Raw genomic sequence first — 19,580 nt, 5'->3', positions numbered from 1 at the left:
ACACCCCCGCGTACGTCCCTCTTTTTGTTTATACAATTATTGGGCAAGGTACAATCTGATGGGAGTCCATTTGGACAAAAAAGTAGCCATCTTTAATTGCAACCTGGTTGTCATATTTTCCATTGCATACACATTTTTCAGTCGTTGAGTCCATTGACTTACGGCTGTGGTTTGAGCCAATTGATCGCAATAATTTTCTGTGCAATCATTAACAGTACCCGTAACATTTGGTTTTTATCTTCCAGGTTGCAAGTTATGTGTAATACATTCTACGTGAGCTGTGAGGAGTATAGGAGTGGACTAACTGGCCAACTGACCTGCAGAGGTCACTGGGTGGTGTGACATCCAGCCGTTTGTCACAGTGATGCAGAGCCACCAGGATCTCTTCCAGATTAAAGGTGCCACCGCAAAAACCCTCTCATCTCTGTCTCCGTTGCTATGGAGGCCCTGCTTGGAAACCCCATGGGACCCTCAGCCACCGGTATAACAATGAAGAGGGMAGAGAACAAACTGCTTGCCTGCATAATATTGCATGCTTGAACAATGCTGCTGTCCTAAAAGCTCACTGAAGAAACAAATCAATTAGAGCCGTACTGTAAACTCCTGGTAGGCTGCATAGTCTGCTGGGGATATTGGACTTGGTAAAAAAWAATAATAATAAAGAAAATGAAACCAGATCTCAAAGGAGAAACACACCTTCTTGAGGGAGCGTGTCTAACAGAGGAGGAACGTTCATAGAACATCTGCTGCCTGCCAGGGCTTTTACTGCACTGATCCCTACCTGCAGGTCATGATCAAATGTGACAACATTAATGATGTACAGGATATGTACAGTACAAAATAAGTAACCACAATTTTTTTAAATCCCTCAGGGTTAAGTTGCTGAAGTTAAGGGTGGTCTTGGTATACAGTTGTCCCTTCTGTACTTAGATAATGAAATGTGGTATTGAATTTCTCAATGATGGTCCTCAGATCCCTTCAGTAGATCTGTACCTGACTGGTGCCTGATAATTCAAACAGATGTCACCATCTACTACTGTAGGTCTACAATGGCACTATTATTATTGGGAAATATACCATTGGGAAATGAACTTCACATCTGCTAATCATTGTAGTCTTGTGAAAATGGGCATAAAATAAATGAAAGTGAATACACAGGGAATTGGCTGATCAGCTTGGAGCCACTGCCCTGGCTATAGCGATACAGTGTTCTATTTAACTCCATGGCTCTGGTGTACAAACAGCTTACAGCCTTGAATCTAGCCCAGTGACTTTGAAAGGACACAGATAAATGTGTCAGAAAGCTTTAAGTCGTGAGTTCCTCATCACCCTGCCTGCTTGCCAGCCAGCCAGCTAGCCACCTCTCTCTCTCTCTCTCTCTCTCTCTCTCTCTCTCTCCCTCTCTCTCTCTCTCCCTCTCTCCACACACTCTCCCCCACCCCAACTCCCCCCTCTCTTGTAGCCAAGATCGATTATTCATCATCCAGATGGAGTAACAAAACACCTCTCTGTCCTCCTCACCTTCATGTAAGAGTAGCAACGAGTGAGTGAATGAATCGCCAAAATAAAGTTGTGAAAGGGAGTAAAAATGGCCAGCTGTTTTGACCAAAAAAAAACAATGTACACAGCGCCTGAGTCCCAAATGGCACCCCATCCCCTATATAGAGCACTTCTTCTGACAATGGCACATAGTGTCCAGGTCAAATATGGGGTGCCAGGTAGCCTAGCGGTTAAGAGTGTTGGTCCAATAACTGAAAGATCGCTGTTTCAAATCCTTGAACTGACAAGGTCAAAAATTCTCTTGATGTGGCCTTCAGTGAGGAACTACTGTAACTCTAGTTTCTCTGGATAAGAGCATCTGCTAAATGACAAAAATGTAAATGGTGCCATTTGGAATGCAAAACAGTATCTCAGGGTGAGCAAGTTTTCTGTCAAGAGAGATTATGTCTCAGATGTTTCAGCAGCATTGACTGGATGGTAGGTGGTATTTTTTAACTTTTTTCTTCATTGTAAAAGAATAGTGAGGACATCAAAACTAGTAAACAACACATATGGAATCATTTAGTAACCAAAAAAGTGTTAAACAAATCAAAATATATTTTAGATTCTTCAAAGTAGCCACCCTTTGCCTTGATAACAGCTTTGCACATTCTTATCATTCTCTCAACCAGCTTCACCTAGAATGCTTTTCCAACAATCTTGAAGGAGTTTCCACATATGCTGAGCACTTGTTGGATGCTTTCCCTTCACTCTGCATTCCAACTTCTCCCAAACAATATGAGGTCAGGTGACTGTGGAGGCCAGGTCATCTGATGCAGCACTCCATCACTCTCCTTCTTGGTCAAATAGCCCTTACACAGACTGGAGGTGTGTTGGGTCATTATCCTGACGAAAAACAAATTATAGTCCCACTAAGCGCAAACCAGATGGGATGGAGTATCGCTGCAGAACGCTGTGGTAGCCATGCTGGTTAAGTGTGCTTTGAATACTAAATAAATCACAGACAGTGTCACCAGCAAAGCACCCCCAKACCATCACACCTCCTCCTCCATGCTTCACGGTGGGAACCACACATGCAGAAATCATCCGTTCACCTACTCTGCGTGTCACAAAAACACGGCAGTTGGAACCAAAATCTCAAATTTGGACTCATCAGACAAAAGGACAGATTTACACTGGTCTAATGTCCATTGCTCGTGTTTCTTGGCCCAAGCAAGTATCCACGAAGTCCTGATTCATGCAGTCTCCGCTGAACAGTTYATGTTGAGATGTGTCTGTTACTTGAACTCTATGAAGCATTTATTTGGGCTGCAATCTGAGGTGCAGTTAACTCTAATGAACTTATCCTCTGCTGCAGAGGTAACTCTGGGTCTTCCTTTCTTGTGGCGGTCCTCATGAGAGCCAGTTTCATCATAGTGCTTGATGGTTTTTGCGACTGCACAGTTCTTCAAATTTTCCGGATTGACTGACCTTCATGTCTTAAAGTAATGATGGACTGTCGTTTCACTTTGCTTATTTGAGCTGTTCTTGCCATAATATGGARTTGGTCTTTTACCAAATAGGGCTGACTTCTGTATACCACCCCTACCTTGTCACAACACAACTGATTGGTTCAAACGCATTAAGAAGGAAAGAAATTCCACAAATTKACTTTTAAAAAGGCACACCTGTTAATTGAAATGCATGGGAGGTGACTACTTCATGAAGCTGGTTAAGATAAGGACAAGAGTGTGCAGAGCTGTCATCAAGGCAAAGGGTGGCTACTTTGAATAATCTCAAAAATKAAATATATTTTGATTTGTTTAACACTTTTTTGGTTACTACATGATTCCATATGTGTTATTTCATATTGTTGATGTCTTCACTATTATTCTATAATGTAGATAATAGTAAAAAAAAAATAAGAAAAATCCTTGAATGAGTAGGTGTGTCCAAACTTTTGACTGGCACTGTATATATAGTATATATATACATATAGATTTCCAAATAGTATATATATATATATGTGTATATATGTATACAGTGCCAGTATGTATATATATACTGTATATATATATATATATATACTATATGGAAATCTGTTTCAAAGTATTTCTACACATAATAGGGAGATACTGTATATGTGATCGTATTCAAATGTAAACAAGGTTTGAAATTATTATGTTTTAGTCAAATGCTATACCCATCCTTTTGGGTTCTTGCAGTCAATTTGCATTCTTCAAATTATTTAAATTATGTTCTGGCCCCCTGACCATCCACTTAAGAAAACATCGTCCCGAYGCTGAATCTAGTTTATGATCCCTGTCTTATTGCCTACCCAAATGAAACCACACATTTTAGAAATATCACTGTAGTTTTTCAAGTGACCATGTTTTTGAAGTGAGACAGGGAAAACTCAATAGGCTATTCAAATCAGTAATAGGCTAGTCTATAGGCTATACAAAATGTTAATTAATATAAATGTACTTATTCTGTACTTGAACTTCGATTCCATATACCAGACCCGTATTCTTTTTAGTTGTTGTTGTTTTTACATATAGCGATGAGAGAATAAAACAATAGCCTACAGCTTACCTTGAGAGATTGGAGCCGAGGGTTCGCGACTTCTCTCCTCCTCTAGCCTACGTCTTCACCTTCGTTTGGAGTGAAACCAAAAACTGCCAAAACTTCGAAGACTTCGTGGACTGGGTAAACCGATTCTAATGTTATTTTTCTCTCTGTTTTAAGTATCGTTTTCTGAAATGGAACGTGGTGTGCGCGCTACAGCTGCTGAGCTCGCGCGCCCGGGGTATCGCAGGGAATGATGGGGTTTGGAAACAGGCGGCTGATAAACCGAGCAGAATAGAGTGGAGGAGAGGGGGAGCAGAGAGAGAGAGAYAGAGAGAGGGCTTCACGATGGAGGAGGGGTCGTTATTGCACCTGTCTTAACACCACAGCTAAGCTACAGTATGGACCCAGGTGGAAATATTTCCTCCCTAATAATTCTGTTTTGTAATAGTTATATTCCCACATATTTTGTTTTACACACAGACGAATAAAACAACATCATTAGATATTTACCAGGAACCTGCTGGGAATAGTATTAATTAAGTGTAATAAATGGTCATGAATATTACTTGTAACTTTATCTTTTCAACTCAAATCAATACAAATACAGCTTAATTTCTTAGTCTAGGCCTATAACATAGTTGTAAACAATGGTCAACATTTAAGAGTGATGCTTGAATTATAGAACCAAACATATGAAGAGAATTCCCTGTAACCATATGTTTTTAAATCTACAGTATAACATATTTGTAAACAATTCAAAAAATTCAAAACAACATTTTAATCATATACAGCATAGAACTACATACAGTATAATTTTATTTGAATGGGGATCGACCATAGATATGTAGACTACTGTACACCCAACCCGATTGGAACGGTGACATCTTCTGTAGCCTACATCCGCCTCTGTGGTCCCTTTCTCTTCCTGTTTGATTCCTTCCTTCCTTCCTGTGAGAGAGATGTGGTCGAGGGAAAATAAATCATCCCCRCCATCCCTGATACCTCCACCTTAATTTATCTTTAACTCCTCTACCCAGCCTGGAGAGGAGAGGCYAGACAGAAGTGGGTCAGAGGCTGCTGGGCTGGCTGGCTGCAGAACTAAGTTTGGCATCATAACCTTATGTTACAGTAGCTCGCTCCGTGAGAAATCACAACCACTCACAGAGCAAYAAACTGAGAAGTAAGCCTGGGTTGTATTATAACCAAGCATACAGGTGAAGGAAGTTCATGTCTGTCTAGCTGCTCAAAGAAAGACACACAGCTAAATGTGTTGTTTCCCCATTCTTCTATTGTTCTATTCAGTTGTGCCTATAATCACGACATTGTGGCCCTTGTCAACCACACAAATATATAGAAGTCAATGGATTTGTCTAGAGATATTAGGGTACAGAAGCCCATTCTATACACAACTTAACTGTTATTTATTCAAAAAGTACATGGTACCTCCACAGTAATAACAAATTCATTGCATTTTTGTACTCTGAAATGTGAAATGAGGAGCAGCAATTTACAGGGTGGGATTAGTCTTATTTGTTATTTTCTTTTTCAGACAGCTTGCTAGACCAATCAAACAATTTACATAACAGTCAAATAAAATGTTATTGGTCGCATACACATATTTAGCAGATGTTATTGCGGGTGTAGTAAAATGCTGCTTTCAACACAGAATTGCAAATGTATTCATGTCTATAAATTAAAAATCTCTGTGGAAGATAGCTTTTTCCAAGTGAAGTGCAAATTCACTGTAGTGCACTACTTTTGWCTAGGGCGCTGCTCAAAAGTAGTGCACTAAGCTACTGTCGAAAGTGGTGCACTATACAGGYAACAGGATTTCAGAAGTAACCCAAGTCAGATAATCAAGATGCTCTCGTGTTCCCTGGACAGTAGTACTGCAATCTCCCTCTGATTGGTACCACGTGAAGAAGCAGACGTGACACTCCCATTCCCTTTTCAGCAGGAAATATAGCATGTAGCAGTGTCATTAGAAAGAAACGTCCATGGTACATACCGCCTCTGTCCTAGATTGCAATTGCATGTCTTCTTCTCGTGTTGGGAGGATGGAGACGACAGTGCATGTCTACACTGCTACTACATTTGGCTGTGGCTCCAAATATTATCTAACCTGTAGTACAGATGAAATAATATTCTCTGTATGTTGATGTATCTGTTGCCTGCAACATATTTGACTGTGTTTGTCATCATATAGCTAGTGTGCAAACAACAACCAAGAGCTTATTGAACGGGTCGTAGCGAGTGACTTCACCGCCCTGAAAAGACTAACTTCTGCCACCCAGTGGGCGTTGCGTCACATTACAGTATATTTCAACTGGGACCTCATCAACATCAAACTAAACATCAAACCCAAACCACTTCATTTGATGTGTAGTTGTAATGTAAATGTATGGAGTCCACTCAGATAATAATGGAAGTATATTAGCATTTTCTTTTTCTACGTTTGAAAAAGCTTTCAACAGAAAATGTCAAATGTCATACGTGTAAATAATATATAAGCATATCCCAGAATGTCTAATTAGTGGAATGGAAATGCAGTTACTCTCCATGCTCTGTGACATCTATTAACACTGTAGACTTGTGKTTGTGCAAAATTGTCCTGGAAGAAGCCATTTTTGTCAAACTACTTTTTATGAACCTGATTATACTACGTTTCATAAGGTCACATAGGCAACTGCACAGGGATGTCAAAAGGCAGAATTCATTTATTTAGCAATATCAAATCAAATTTTATTGGTCACATACACGTGTTTAGCAGATGTTATTGCGGGTGTAGGGAAATGCTTGTAAATATCCTGATAGTCCGATGACCCATAATACAGATTGCACAAATAGTAAACAAATACAATGGGTCGTTTGTGGGGATTAGAGACACATGAGAAAAACAGAGAGCAATGATTTTAGGGCAGGAAGAGAGTCGAGATAGGAGGAAAGGGTAATTTAGAAGCACTTCCTGTGGACGATTGAGGGRCCGGCCTCCTCATACTCGTCTTTGCTGATCCACATGGCCTGGAAGGTGGACAGGGAGGCCAGGATGGAGCCGCCGATCCAGACAGAGTATTTACGCTCAGGGGGGGCAATCATCTACAGGGAGCGATAGTCAGCGGTTAGGACCAAGTCAAGATGGGTTTTTATGCAAAGTCAAGTGTCMATACTAATCAAACTTTGCTTCACCAAGGGTACTTTGAAACTTTTTCSTCAAAGTACTTTCAGGTTCATCACTGTTAAATAATTGACTCACAGTAATTGGATGGTTACAAGACATATATTATACATACCTTGATTTTCATAGTGCTGGGGGCCAGGGCTGTGATTTCCTTCTGCATGCGGTCACCAATACCAGGGTACATGGTGGTACCGCCAGACAAGACGTTGTTGGCGTACAGGTCCTTACGGATGTCAATGTCACACTTCATGATGCCGTTGTATGTGGTCTCATGGATACCAGCAGACTCCATACCTATGGGGATAACAAATAACAGTCTTTACACCCATATTCTGAACTGCATACCTATGGGGATAACAGTCTTGGGCAAGAGAATAGAGAAACAGAGCAATGGATTCTGAGCCTTGTCATGTGTAGTGAAGCCTCCGTTGGAAAAGAGAGGATAAAACCAAACCACAAACTTCATAAGTAAGATATAATAGACAATGAAATWATGACACATAGAGTACTCTCGTGAAAATTATATCAATAAATATCCTTCATGAATGATCCATATGGTGACTTGTCCTTCCTCTTATCCTGCATGATCTTAAATACATTACMGTGCTACAGCACAGAATATCTAGCCTGGTCCCAGATCTATTTGTGTTGTCTTGACAACAGCCATATAGGAGTTGACAAGACAAACTGATCTGGGACCAGGCTATAGAACATTGTGTACTGACCGATGAAGGAGGGCTGGAAGAGGGTCTCTGGGCAACGGAACCTCTCGTTACCGATGGTGATGACCTGTCCGTCGGGCAGCTCGTATGACTTCTCCAGGGAGGAGGAGGAGGCAGCGGTGGCCATCTCATTCTCAAAGTCCAGAGCCACGTAGCACAGCTTCTCCTTGATGTCACGCACGATCTCTCTCTCAGCTGTGGGATTCAAATATAGCATTGAGTTTGTGAGATCATGTTGCCAACCGTGGACAGGCATAAAGGAAGAAACGGTAACTGTAGGGGGGACCTTAACCTATGTGTCAATTCTAACTACACTGATCAGGCAGTTAATGAAGGATTGCAGTTACTCTATTTTGCCAATAGGATACACTGTAAGATAATGAGAGATCAACAAAGGTGACAAGATGCAATTAAACAAAAAAATCAGGTGTTGACACATCCTATAAACTGGGTGAAAGGTGACATTTTTTATGATACTATTAGAAGGTACAAAATAACAATTTCTGTCAATATCGATATAGTTGTAGATGAGTTTGGTTGTATCTAAAAGGTCTCCATGGTTACCGGTGGTAACGAAAGAGTATCCTCTCTCAGTGAGGATCTTCATCAGATAATCAGTCAGGTCTCTGCCAGCCAAGTCCAGTCTCATGATGGCGTGGGGCAAGGCGTAACCCTCATACACTGGCACGTTGTGGGTCACACCATCACCAGCGTCCAGCACAATACCTGCACAGGTGAGACACATTAGTACAAACACACTGACGAGCATCGTAGTGGTCAACGCCAGGGTTGTGGGTTTTTCATTCCTGCTGATATTCTAGAATGTATGCATTCGCTGTACCGGAAGTCACTTTTTTACAGTAATCGGTTTTGGGTTAGGAGGCGCACTCACCTGTTGTACGACCAGAGGCATACAGAGACAGCACAGCCTGGATGGCCACATACATAGCTGGCACATTGAAGGTCTCAAACATGATCTGCCAGGAAGAAAACCCCACGGCTTTAGAAAACAGGCTCATAAATCCATTATTTGGCAATGCACCTAATAATAATATAACGCAAATATAATAATATCATCAATCAACATTAGTTATGTTGTAATGCTCAACAGCATAAGATTGCCAGCCAGGTAATTGGATTAATTAAGGCAGGTGACCCACCTGGGTCATCTTCTCCCTGTTGGCCTTGGGGTTGAGGGGGGCCTCAGTGAGCAGGACGGGGTGCTCTTCAGGGGCCACACGCAGCTCATTGTAGAAGGTGTGATGCCAGATCTTCTCCATGTCGTCCCAGTTAGTGATGATGCCATGCTCAATGGGGTACTTGAGGGTCAGGATACCTCTCTTGCTCTGGGCCTCGTCTCCTACATAGGAGTCCTTCTGACCCATACCCACCATCACACCCTGCAGGGGAAGAGAGAAACAGGCAAGGCTCATTCATATGTACAGTAGGTACAGGTCACAGCAGGGAGGACGGGTTTGTGGTAATGACTGGAGTGGAATTAGTGGAATGGTATCAAATACATCAAACACATGGTCTCCAGGTGTTTGATACCATTCCATTTACTCCGTTCTAGCCATTATTATGAGCAGTTCTCCCCTCAGCAGCCTCCTGTGGTCCAGATGTGAACGTGAACAGCAACAGACACATATTGATCTGCAAATGAAACACACGGTCTGGTTTCCCAGACCCAGGTTAAACCTACTAAACTAAAAAGCATGCTCAATAGAGAATCTACATTGAAAGTGTTTTTTTTTTGTCCAGGTCTAGGCTTCATCTGGGTTCAGGAAACTTGCCCGTACTGTAGTCTGAGTTCCAGTCTGTTTGTGCCATCATGCCAACTCCTTTTCACTCGTCGTCATGCCATGTTTGGCTTGGTAATGACAGCAATGTAGTTGTCAAGAGCACAAACAGATCTGAGCCCAGGTTAGCCATACTGTAGGAGCAATGACCGACTAACAATAGTGTTGCGGCTCTATTTCAGGAATGACCCTCTGATTGACATGGAAGGGTAGTAGAGGAGAGTAAGATGGGGTCTGACCTGATGACGGGGGCGCCCCACAATAGAGGGGAACACTGCCCTGGGGGCATCGTCACCGGCGAAGCCGGCCTTCACCAGTCCTGAGCCGTTGTCGCATACCAAGGCTGTTGTCTCTTCCTCGTCACACATGGTTGAGTCCGGTTACTGTAGGCCTACACACACACGCACACACACACACGCACACACACACACAGACACACACACACCAAATAGACCAGTTGTCAGGTGTGTCAGAGTGCAATGTGTTTCACACATGGCATATGGTAGTAACAAAACAAGGTATTACCGCATTAAAGAGTATACTTTTTAGCCAGTAGTTCTGAAAGTAGCGCTCACGAGTGGTCCCTGAAAATTGCATACTACGTCACATATGTGCAGATATGTGCACCATGTCATTGCTCTCTCTCTCTCTGTCTGCTGTGCGTGCATGATGTGACTCTTGCTAGCTGTCACTCAAGTGGCGAGGGACTGAAGCTCATTGGTTTAAATTTAATTACTAGGTTGCTGGCTCACATGGGGGAAAAMGMAGGGAAAATGGAGAAGCACAGCTTCCAGAAAAACAGTCGCTTTCAAACTAGGGATTTTGTGGCTAATTGATGTAAAACAGTAATTCTGCTCATAGATTATGCATGTATGAACTATACATTGACACATCCAGCCCAAAGCGGGAGGTTTAAAAAAGGCTTAATAGTTGCCAAAGTTCCGGAACATGTCTTTAACAGTAGCTGCCCTTCCCATTGTGGACACTGTAGCAGTGTCTGTCTGTCTGTCTGTCTGTCTGTCTGTCTGTCTGTCTGTCTGTCTGTCTGTCTTCTGTCCTGTCCTGCTGTCGTGCTAGCCTGCATCTGTCCTGTCCTGTCTGCTGCTGTCTGTGCTGTCTGTGCTGTCTGTTGTCTGTTGCTGCTTGTCTGTCTCTGCTGTCTAAGCTGTCTATGCTGTCTAGCTTCTTCTGTGCTGTTCTTATTGCTGTTCTCATATGCCATGCTGGACACAACTCACTTTTAGTTGACTGACCAAGGATTTGACTGACTAACTGTTATGTTATTGTAATGTACAAAACAGAGGACAGTGTTACATTTTCATCGCTTTAAGTGCTTAAAAGGTATTTCTGTGTTGGTCCTAACCAACAGCCTAAAACACAGTCAAAAGAAGTTCTTAAAAATATATTAAAGCAAGGACTTGTATTGCGTTTCCTATCCACATTAGCAYTGTGGTTGTGAGATCACTTATATATTAACATCATCTGTCAGAAAATCTTGAATGGCTCTTTTTCTCTTATATTTGGTATTTGGTATTTMATTAATAAGATCCCCAGTAGCTGTTGCAAAATGTGTTTAAGTATAAATGATACGTACAGATTACATAGTCATGTGTGGTAATTATGATAAAGCCACTGATCGTAAGTCGCTATGGATGAGAGAATAGCGTCTCCCAAATGACTAGCGTAAATGTAATACTATGAGATAAATTACTATTACGGTAATCCCATAATCCCATTGAAACAGAGAATTGCATGTGTGCAGGACTTACCCTGGAGAGCTGGACAGGAGGRGAGGTGTTACAGTCCCTTGAAAGAGAGAGAGACGAGAGGAGAGTGCGCCTGACTCACCTGCTCTCTGAATTTAAATAGGAATACGCAGGACCCATGCCATCACATACCTTCAAAACCTCAGGCCTTTTTAGGAGACATTGTCACCCTTACAAACCAATGCGGAACTGAAAAGCACAAACACACGCACACATACATGCACATACACATACACACACACGTGCACACACACTCACTCAAGAGTCTCATTTGGCCTCTGATAATTTATAGCTGGTTGGCGGAGCCCTGGTCTATAGTTGGAATACTGGAAGACAGGTTGATGATGCGTCTGCAGAGAAAGGCATGTTGGAGGCCACTATAAATAAGGTCTGGTGCATCAGTCATAATGGAGATATGGCCTTTGTCTGTCTGTCTGTATGTCTGTCTGTAATTCAGACACAGTGTTACAGCCAACCAACCAGAGACAAGTGACAACGCAAAGCCTTTATGGAACCCCCGCCAGGCCTTCAAAGGACGTTTCAGAGACTCAGTAGCAATGGGAGTGGACAATAGTCATATAAAGACATACAATGACAAGATTGTTTTAACCAATATAAATGTAGGACATACTTTCACAAACCAAAATAAACATCTATGGTGACTGTGTAACCGATGTGAAATGGCTAGCTAGTTAGTGGTGCGCGTTAGTAGCGTTGAATCGGAGACCTCACTCACTCTGAGACCTTGAAGCGGTTGTATCCCTTGCTTTTATGGAGCGATGGTTGTTGATGTGTTCAGAGGGTTCCTGGTTCGATCCCAGGTTGGGCCAAGAAGAGGGGACGGGAGCAACACTGTAATATTAATGTTATTGACCCGGAACACTCAGTTAGGCTCTGTCCAGCTGCTAGGATTGCTGCTGTGGAGGAGAAAGTCAAAGGGGGGTGAGTGTAACCTATGTGAAATGCATAGCTAGTTYGCGGTGCACGCTAGTAGTGGTCAAAAGGTGACGTCCCTCACTCTGAGACATTGAAGTGGTTGTTTCCCTTGCTTTTATGGAGCGATGGTTGTTGATGTGTTCAGAGGGTCCCTGTTTCGAGTCCAGGTTGGGACAAGGAGAAGGAAGGAAGCAACACAGTTACAACTGCTCAGTGTTCAATGACCAGAGAATGTGTCCCTCAMGCTTGGGCTTGATTCCTTCCAATGAAGTTAATTGAATTATGTCATGTCAATGAGGGAAATTGGAATTTCAATTTACTGTCTGAATTAATCCCAACCCTGATGTTCCTACAGTAAAATGATTGTCCTCATAGCCTGTCAATGAAGTAAGTCTTTACACAGTGGTGAACCACAGTGACAACAGACTCTATTCCATACTGACCCTCGTTGACCACAGCTACTGTAACCTGGTTACCAGGTCTCATATTAAACCACAGACCAGAGGAAGTCGTTCAGAAGGAGATTACCAAAAAAGGAAGTGATGGTTTGAATGGTGTTGAAGGGGAGGCGTCCACAGCACTTCTACTGAAGAGGGTGGTTGAAACATCCCTAGATGCCCTCCAGTGGCTATTCAATTACTGACAAGAAGACAAGATTCAGAATCAYATGATAGTCTGTCTTTCCAGCCATACACATGGAACAGTAGCCTATTTCACCCACAGTCGACATGGTTGCTGTTGGAAGAAGAGACTATTCAAATTATAACAAGTAAAGGGAGGAATTCTGATCTTTKTCCACTAATTGGTCTTTTGATAGATCAGATCACCTCTTTGCCAATAATTGGGTAAAATATCAGAATTGGGCTGCTTGTGTAAACGCAGCTATTAAGTCACACTAACACACCAACTAATAGGTTGGCATAGGATAAGACTGTTAGCGTAGCAAGGTCATTAAATGATGKTGCAGTTAAGTAGTAAGGTTCATGTTATTTTAGAATTAAATCAAATCAAATGTTATTAGTCAAATGCTTCGTAGACTAACAGTGAAATGCTTATGGGTTGTTTTCAAAAGATGCAGATTTAAAGATACAGATGTTTATTTTATATAATAGAAATAGGGATACGAGGAYAAAATACACAGTGAATAATAAATAACAATAAGGAGTAAACAATAACATGGCTATATACAGGGAGTACCYGTACTGAGTCGTTGTTCAGGGGTATGAGGTAATAACATGGCTATATACAGGGAGTACCAGTACTGAGTCGTTGTTCAGGGGTATGAGCGTAATAACAATGGCTATATACAGGAAGTACCGGTACTGAGTCGTTGTTCAGGGGTATGAGGTAAATAATGTGCTAGTATATACAGGGAGTACCGGTACTGAGTCGTTGTTCAGGGGGTATGAGGTAATAACATGGCTATATCAGGGGAGTACCAGTACTGAGTCGTGTTCAGGGGTATGAGGTAATAACATGGCTATATACAGGGAGTAAGTACTGAGTTCGTTGTTCAGGGGTATGAGGTAATAACATGGCTATACAGGGAGTACCAGTACTGAGTCAATGTGCAGGGGTATGAGTAATAACATGGCTATATAACAGGGAGTACCAGTACTGAGTCGTTGTTCAGGGGTATGAGGTAATAACATGGCTATATACAGGGAGTACCAGTAACTGATCGTGTTTCAGGGTACGGAGGTAATAAACATGGCTATATACAGGGAGTACCAGTACTTGAGTCGTTGTTCAGGGGTAAATGAGGTAATAACATGGCTATATTACAGGGAGTACAGTACTGAGTGTTGTTCAGGGGTATGGAGGTAATAACTGGCTATATACAGGGAGTACCAGTACTGAGTCGTTGTTCAGGGGTACGAGGTAATACAATGGCTATATACAGGTCCCAGTACTGAGTCGTTGTTCAGGGGTATGAGGTAATAAACATGGCTATATACAGGAGTACCAGTACTCGAGTCGTTGTTCAGGGGTATGAGGTAATAACATGGCTATATACAGGGAGTACCAGTACTGAGCTGTTGTTCAGGGGTATGAGGTAATAAATGGCTATATACAGGAGAGTCCAGTACTGAGTCGTTGTTCAGGGGTACGGAGGTTAATAACATGGCTATATACAGGGAGTACCAGTACTGAGTCGTTGTTCGGGGTATGAGGTAATAAATGGCTATATAACGGGAGTACCAGTACTGAGTCCGTTGTTCAGGGGTACTGAGGTAATAACATGGCTATATAAGGGAGTACCAGTACTGAGTCGTTGTTACAGGGTACGAGGTATAACATGGCTATACAGGAGTACCAGTACTGAGTCGTTGTTCAGGGTATGAGGTAATAACATGGCTATATACAGGGAGTACCAGTACTGAGTCGTTGTTCAGGGGTATGAGGTAATAACATGGCTATATACGGGGAGTACAGTACTGAGTCGTTGTTCAGGGGTATGAGGTAATAACATGGCTATATACAGGGAGTACCAGTACGAGTCGTTGTTCAGGGGTATGAGGTAAAACATGGCTATATACAGGGAGTAACCAGTACTGAGTCGTTGTTCAGGGGGTATGAGGTAATAACATGCTATATACAGGGAGTACCCAGTACTGAGTCGTTGTTCAAGGGACGAGGTATAACATGGCTATATACAGGGAGTGACCAGTACTTGGGTCGTTGTCAGGGTACGAGGTAATAACATGGCTATATACAGGGAGTACCAGTACTGAGTCGTTGTTCAGGGGTATGAGGTAAATAACATGCTATATACAGGGAGTACCAGTACTGAGTCGATTGTCAGGGGTATGAGGTAATAACATGGCTATATACAGGGAGTACCAGTACTGAGAGTCAATGTGCAGGGGTAGAAGGTAATAACATGTAATAATACAGGGAGTACCAGTACTGAAGTCATATGTGCAGGGGTATGAGGTAATAACATGGCTATATACAGGAGTACCAGGTTACTGAGTCAATGTGCAGGGGTTACGAGGTAATAACATGTATATACAGGGAGTACCAGTACTGAGTCAATGTGCAGGGGTATGGAGGTAATAACACTGCTATATACAGGGGAGTACCAGTACTGAGTCGTTGTTCAGGGGTATGAGGTAATAACATGGCTATATACAGGGAGTACCAAGTATGAGTCGTTGTTCAGGGGTATGCAGGTAATAACATGGCTATATACAGGGAGTGACCAGTACTGAGCTCAATGTGCAGAGGTACGAGGTAATAACATGGCTAATACAGGGAGTACCAGTACTGAGTCAATGTGCAGGGGTACGAGGTAATAACAATGTATATACAGGGAGTACCAGTACTGAGTCAATGTGCAGGGGTATGAGGGTAATAACAGTGTATACAATGCAGGGAGTACCAGTTACTGAGTCGTTGTTCAGGGGTATGAGGTAATAAAACATTGTATATACAGGGAGTGCCAGACTGAGTCAATGTGCAGAGGTATGAGGTAATAACATGGCTATATATACAGGGAGTACCAGTACTGAGTCAATGTGCAGGGGTATGAGGTAATAACATGGCTATATACAGGGAGTACCAGTACTGAGGTCAATGTGGCAGGTGTATGAGGGTAATAACATGGCTATTATACAGGGGAGTACCAAGTACTGGAGTCAAATTGCAGAGGATGAGTAAAATGGCTATATACAGGGAAGTACCAGTACTGAGGTCAATGTGGCAGGGTATGAGGTTAAAAACATGGCTGTATTACAGAGGAGTAACCAGTACTGAGTCAATATGCAGAGGTATGAGGATAATAAATGGCTATATACACGGGACTAACCAGTATTGAGTCTGTTTACCCAGTCTTGTTTAGCAGGTCTTATGGCTTGGGGTAGAAGCTTTCAGGTGTTCCTGGTTGGTTTACAGACTTGATGCAACTGGTACCGCTTGCCTCTTGCGTAAGCAGAAGAGAAGCAGTCTATGGCTTGAGTGGCTGGAGTCTTTGAACAAATTTAGAGGGGCTTCCTCAGACCACCCGTCTGCTATAAAGCTCTCATCTCTCATGGGTGCAGGCTGGTAAAACATTTGAGGATCTGAGGCCCACGCCAAATCTTATTTCAGCGGCTTGAAGGAGAAGAGGTGATGTCGTGCCCTCTTCACACTGTGTAGGTTGTGGTGTGGACCATGTTAATTCCTTAGTGATGTGTACACCGAGGAACCTAAAGCTTCGCACCCAACTCACTACGACCCATCGATGGGGTTGGGGGCGTGCTCGGCACTCCATTTCTTCTTGTTCGTCAAGCAAACTTGAAGGCCAGAAAATGTGATCAAACCAAAAGTAATAACACTTTTAGGATTATTTGTGTCAGTGTCTTTGGCAGCCAAGGGGTGGTGGGGAAGAGGAGGAGGAGAGGAAGAGGAGAAGGAGGAGGAGGTTTATGTGAGCTTAATGGAATGTCTTTTAACTCTGTCCTTCGCTAATCTTACAGCCTCATTGCCCCCTTACTTTAGTTTATATACATGACTGAACTGCTTTACTGCAACAGCTTGGTCACAATCAACTGAACTGCTTACTGCACAGCTTGGTCACAAAACAACTGAACTGCTTTACTGCACAGCTGGTCACAAATCAACTGAAACTGGCCTTTACTGCACAGCTGGTCACAAATCAACTGGAATGAACATGAGCTCGAACACTGCCTAAACCTGCAGCCCAACAGTCAGTTTTGCTATGTTACATGGATAAACCTGCAAGCCCAAAGCAGTTTTGCTAGTTAACTGGATAACCGCAGCCCCAACAGCAGTTATGCTAATTGTTAACTGGATAAATCTGCAGCCCAACAGCAGTTTTCTGATGTTAACTGGATAAATCCCTGCAGCCCAACAGAGTTTGCATGTAACATGATAAACCTGCAGCCACAGCAGTTTGCGATGTTAACGTGGATAAAACCTGCAGCCACAACATGCAGTTTCTATGTCATCTGGAATTCATCGCAGCCCAAGCAGTGTTTCGATGCTTACACTGGATAAATCTGCAGCCCAACATGCAGTTTTCTATGTTAACTGGATACATGCAGCCCAACGCAGTTGGCGATGACCTGCCACCGACACGCAATAGTTTTCCAGTAACCTGATAAACCTGCGCCACAGCTTCATTAACTGACTGAGCAATATTCGAGTAGACTCTGACCCAGTGCCCATGCAGTTCAGTAACTGATACCGACCACGAGTTAGGTTTTAAGGGAATTCTGATAGGTAGTGCCTAACATCCACGTCTTTCGGCACCACGGGGAAAACAGTGGGTTAATGCCTTGCCGGGGCAGAACGACAGTTTTTTACCATTGTCAGCACGGGGACTTCTGATCCAAGATATATCTGTTACTTGTTAGAGCCCAACGCCTCTAACACTAGGCCTACCCTGCCGCCCCAGAAGTTGGGATCAATAGAACAAACGGACAGAACTAGTCTGCAGAAACCACTTTTAAATCACCAGAAGACACAGATACAGAACAACTGCTTTTAAGCACACAAAAAGTAAGAACAAAATGTTTGGCATTGCTCTTACTTACAGAAGCTTCTAATTTAAGATTTATTTTGACCTGGAGGTTGTTAGCCTCATAAACCAGACTAACCTCTAACTCACATTGTTTTATAATCTAAGGCTAGGAGATCATTAACCCTCGAGCCGTGTTCATGGCGACTTTCTTACTCCATGCCCATTGGACATAAAAGCATATAAAAGAAGTACATAAAAGCCTTGACCTCTTGTATTAGAGTGCGACGACAACTGGCCCACTATGGCGATGCATGGTATTTGTTTATGGTTAGGGGTCTTGGGTTGGCTGTTTTGACCTTGTAAAACTGGGCCTTTCATTTGGTGCCCCTGCAAACCACACACACACACACACACACCCAACACACACATACAAAAAATCACACACACACACACACACACACACAGAGTCGGGCACACACACACACCACACTACACACACGAACCAAAAAGTAAGCGCCCCTTATTTGGGGGTTGTTATGAGATAGTCCTGCTGCCCTGAGATCATGTGACAAGGTCCTACTTTGTGACCCACACCAGCCAATCTCCATCACTAGAAATAGCACACCGTCCCCCACATCGATGACAGGTGGGGGTAGATCTAGTCATTAATTTCCTAAAATGCTTTCCCCTGGATAGGAGCAGCTCAGTGGTGGTGACACAGGCCAACCATAGTTAAGGCATATGAGAACGGGCCTTTTTATTGGATTTTAATATCTACTTGGTAAAAGGCACTATTTTATCCATAGAAAATAAAGGGAGCATTCATTTCTTCTGGCATCAGCCAAGTATGGGGGTGGGCCCTAATTGGGTCTGATTTTCAAAAGTAGTCCCATTACCAAAAAAATGAACGAATGCCACAGACAACAGTCAATCACCATATATCTGTCCTCTGAAAGTTGTTGATGTTACCTGCTGACGACAGCCCACAGACACAGTCAAAAATACAGTAGTGCGTTAAAAAAACCATAAAAACCAGACAAAAACAGTCCAAAACCAGTAAAACCAGTCAAACCAGAAATATAACATAAACTGTAATCCAGTCCCAAAAGTTTGGACACATTTGGTACTATTCCTACCGTTGTTCTATTTGCATTACTTGGAATGTGTCAATCAATATGAACAATAGAATCGTAGTAATTTTTTTAACATATTATTATTGTTACGATTGTCGTCTGGAGAAGGAGAAAGAGGATCAAGGTAGCAGTGGTAACGTATTCATAAATCGTTACTTTAATAAAGTAGTGAACACAACAAAACAACAAACACGGCACTGTCACGTCTCTGACCTTAGTTTCGCTGTTGTTTTGTCTTTTTTTAGTATGGCCAGGTCGGTGAAGTTTGGGTGGGTTGTCTAGTTAGCTTTTTTCTAGTGATTTTTCTATTTCTTGTTTGGGCCTGAATATGTTCTCAATCAGAGGCAGCTGTCAATCGTTGTCCTGATTGGGTAACCATATTTAGGTAGCCTGGTTCTTGTTTGGGTTTTTGTGGGTGGTTGTTTTCAGTCTTTGTTGTGTCTGCACAGATAGAACTGTTTTCGGTTTTCATTTTGTTGTTTTTGTATTTTGAAAGTGTTCACTTTCATTAAATAAGAATGCAACACTT

At 42.5% G+C, this 19,580-nt stretch overlaps 1 protein-coding gene across 1 annotated transcript; it reads right to left on the bottom strand.

Annotated features, from left to right (window-relative positions):
* Positions 1–6,749: 6,749 nt before the first annotated feature.
* LOC111962756 (actin, alpha cardiac muscle 1-like) lies at positions 6,750–11,625 on the bottom strand. The gene is made up of 8 exons (XM_023986064.3): positions 11,519–11,625; positions 9,989–10,140; positions 9,111–9,350; positions 8,843–8,927; positions 8,515–8,676; positions 7,954–8,145; positions 7,341–7,522; positions 6,750–7,146 (listed from the first exon to the last, which is right to left on the bottom strand). Exons 2-8 carry the CDS (start codon positions 10,115–10,117, stop codon positions 7,003–7,005), a joined length of 1,134 nt encoding a protein of 377 aa, XP_023841832.1. The 5' UTR covers positions 10,118–10,140; positions 11,519–11,625; the 3' UTR covers positions 6,750–7,002.
* Positions 11,626–19,580: the final 7,955 nt, after the last annotated feature.

The sequence above is a fragment of the Salvelinus sp. IW2-2015 genome, linkage group LG4q.1:29 (assembly GCF_002910315.2).
Source record: "Salvelinus sp. IW2-2015 linkage group LG4q.1:29, ASM291031v2, whole genome shotgun sequence".
Lineage (NCBI taxonomy): Eukaryota > Metazoa > Chordata > Actinopteri > Salmoniformes > Salmonidae > Salvelinus > Salvelinus sp. IW2-2015.
The sequence above is the reverse complement of the archived record's forward strand: the minus strand, read 5'-3'. Positions and strand labels throughout refer to the sequence as shown.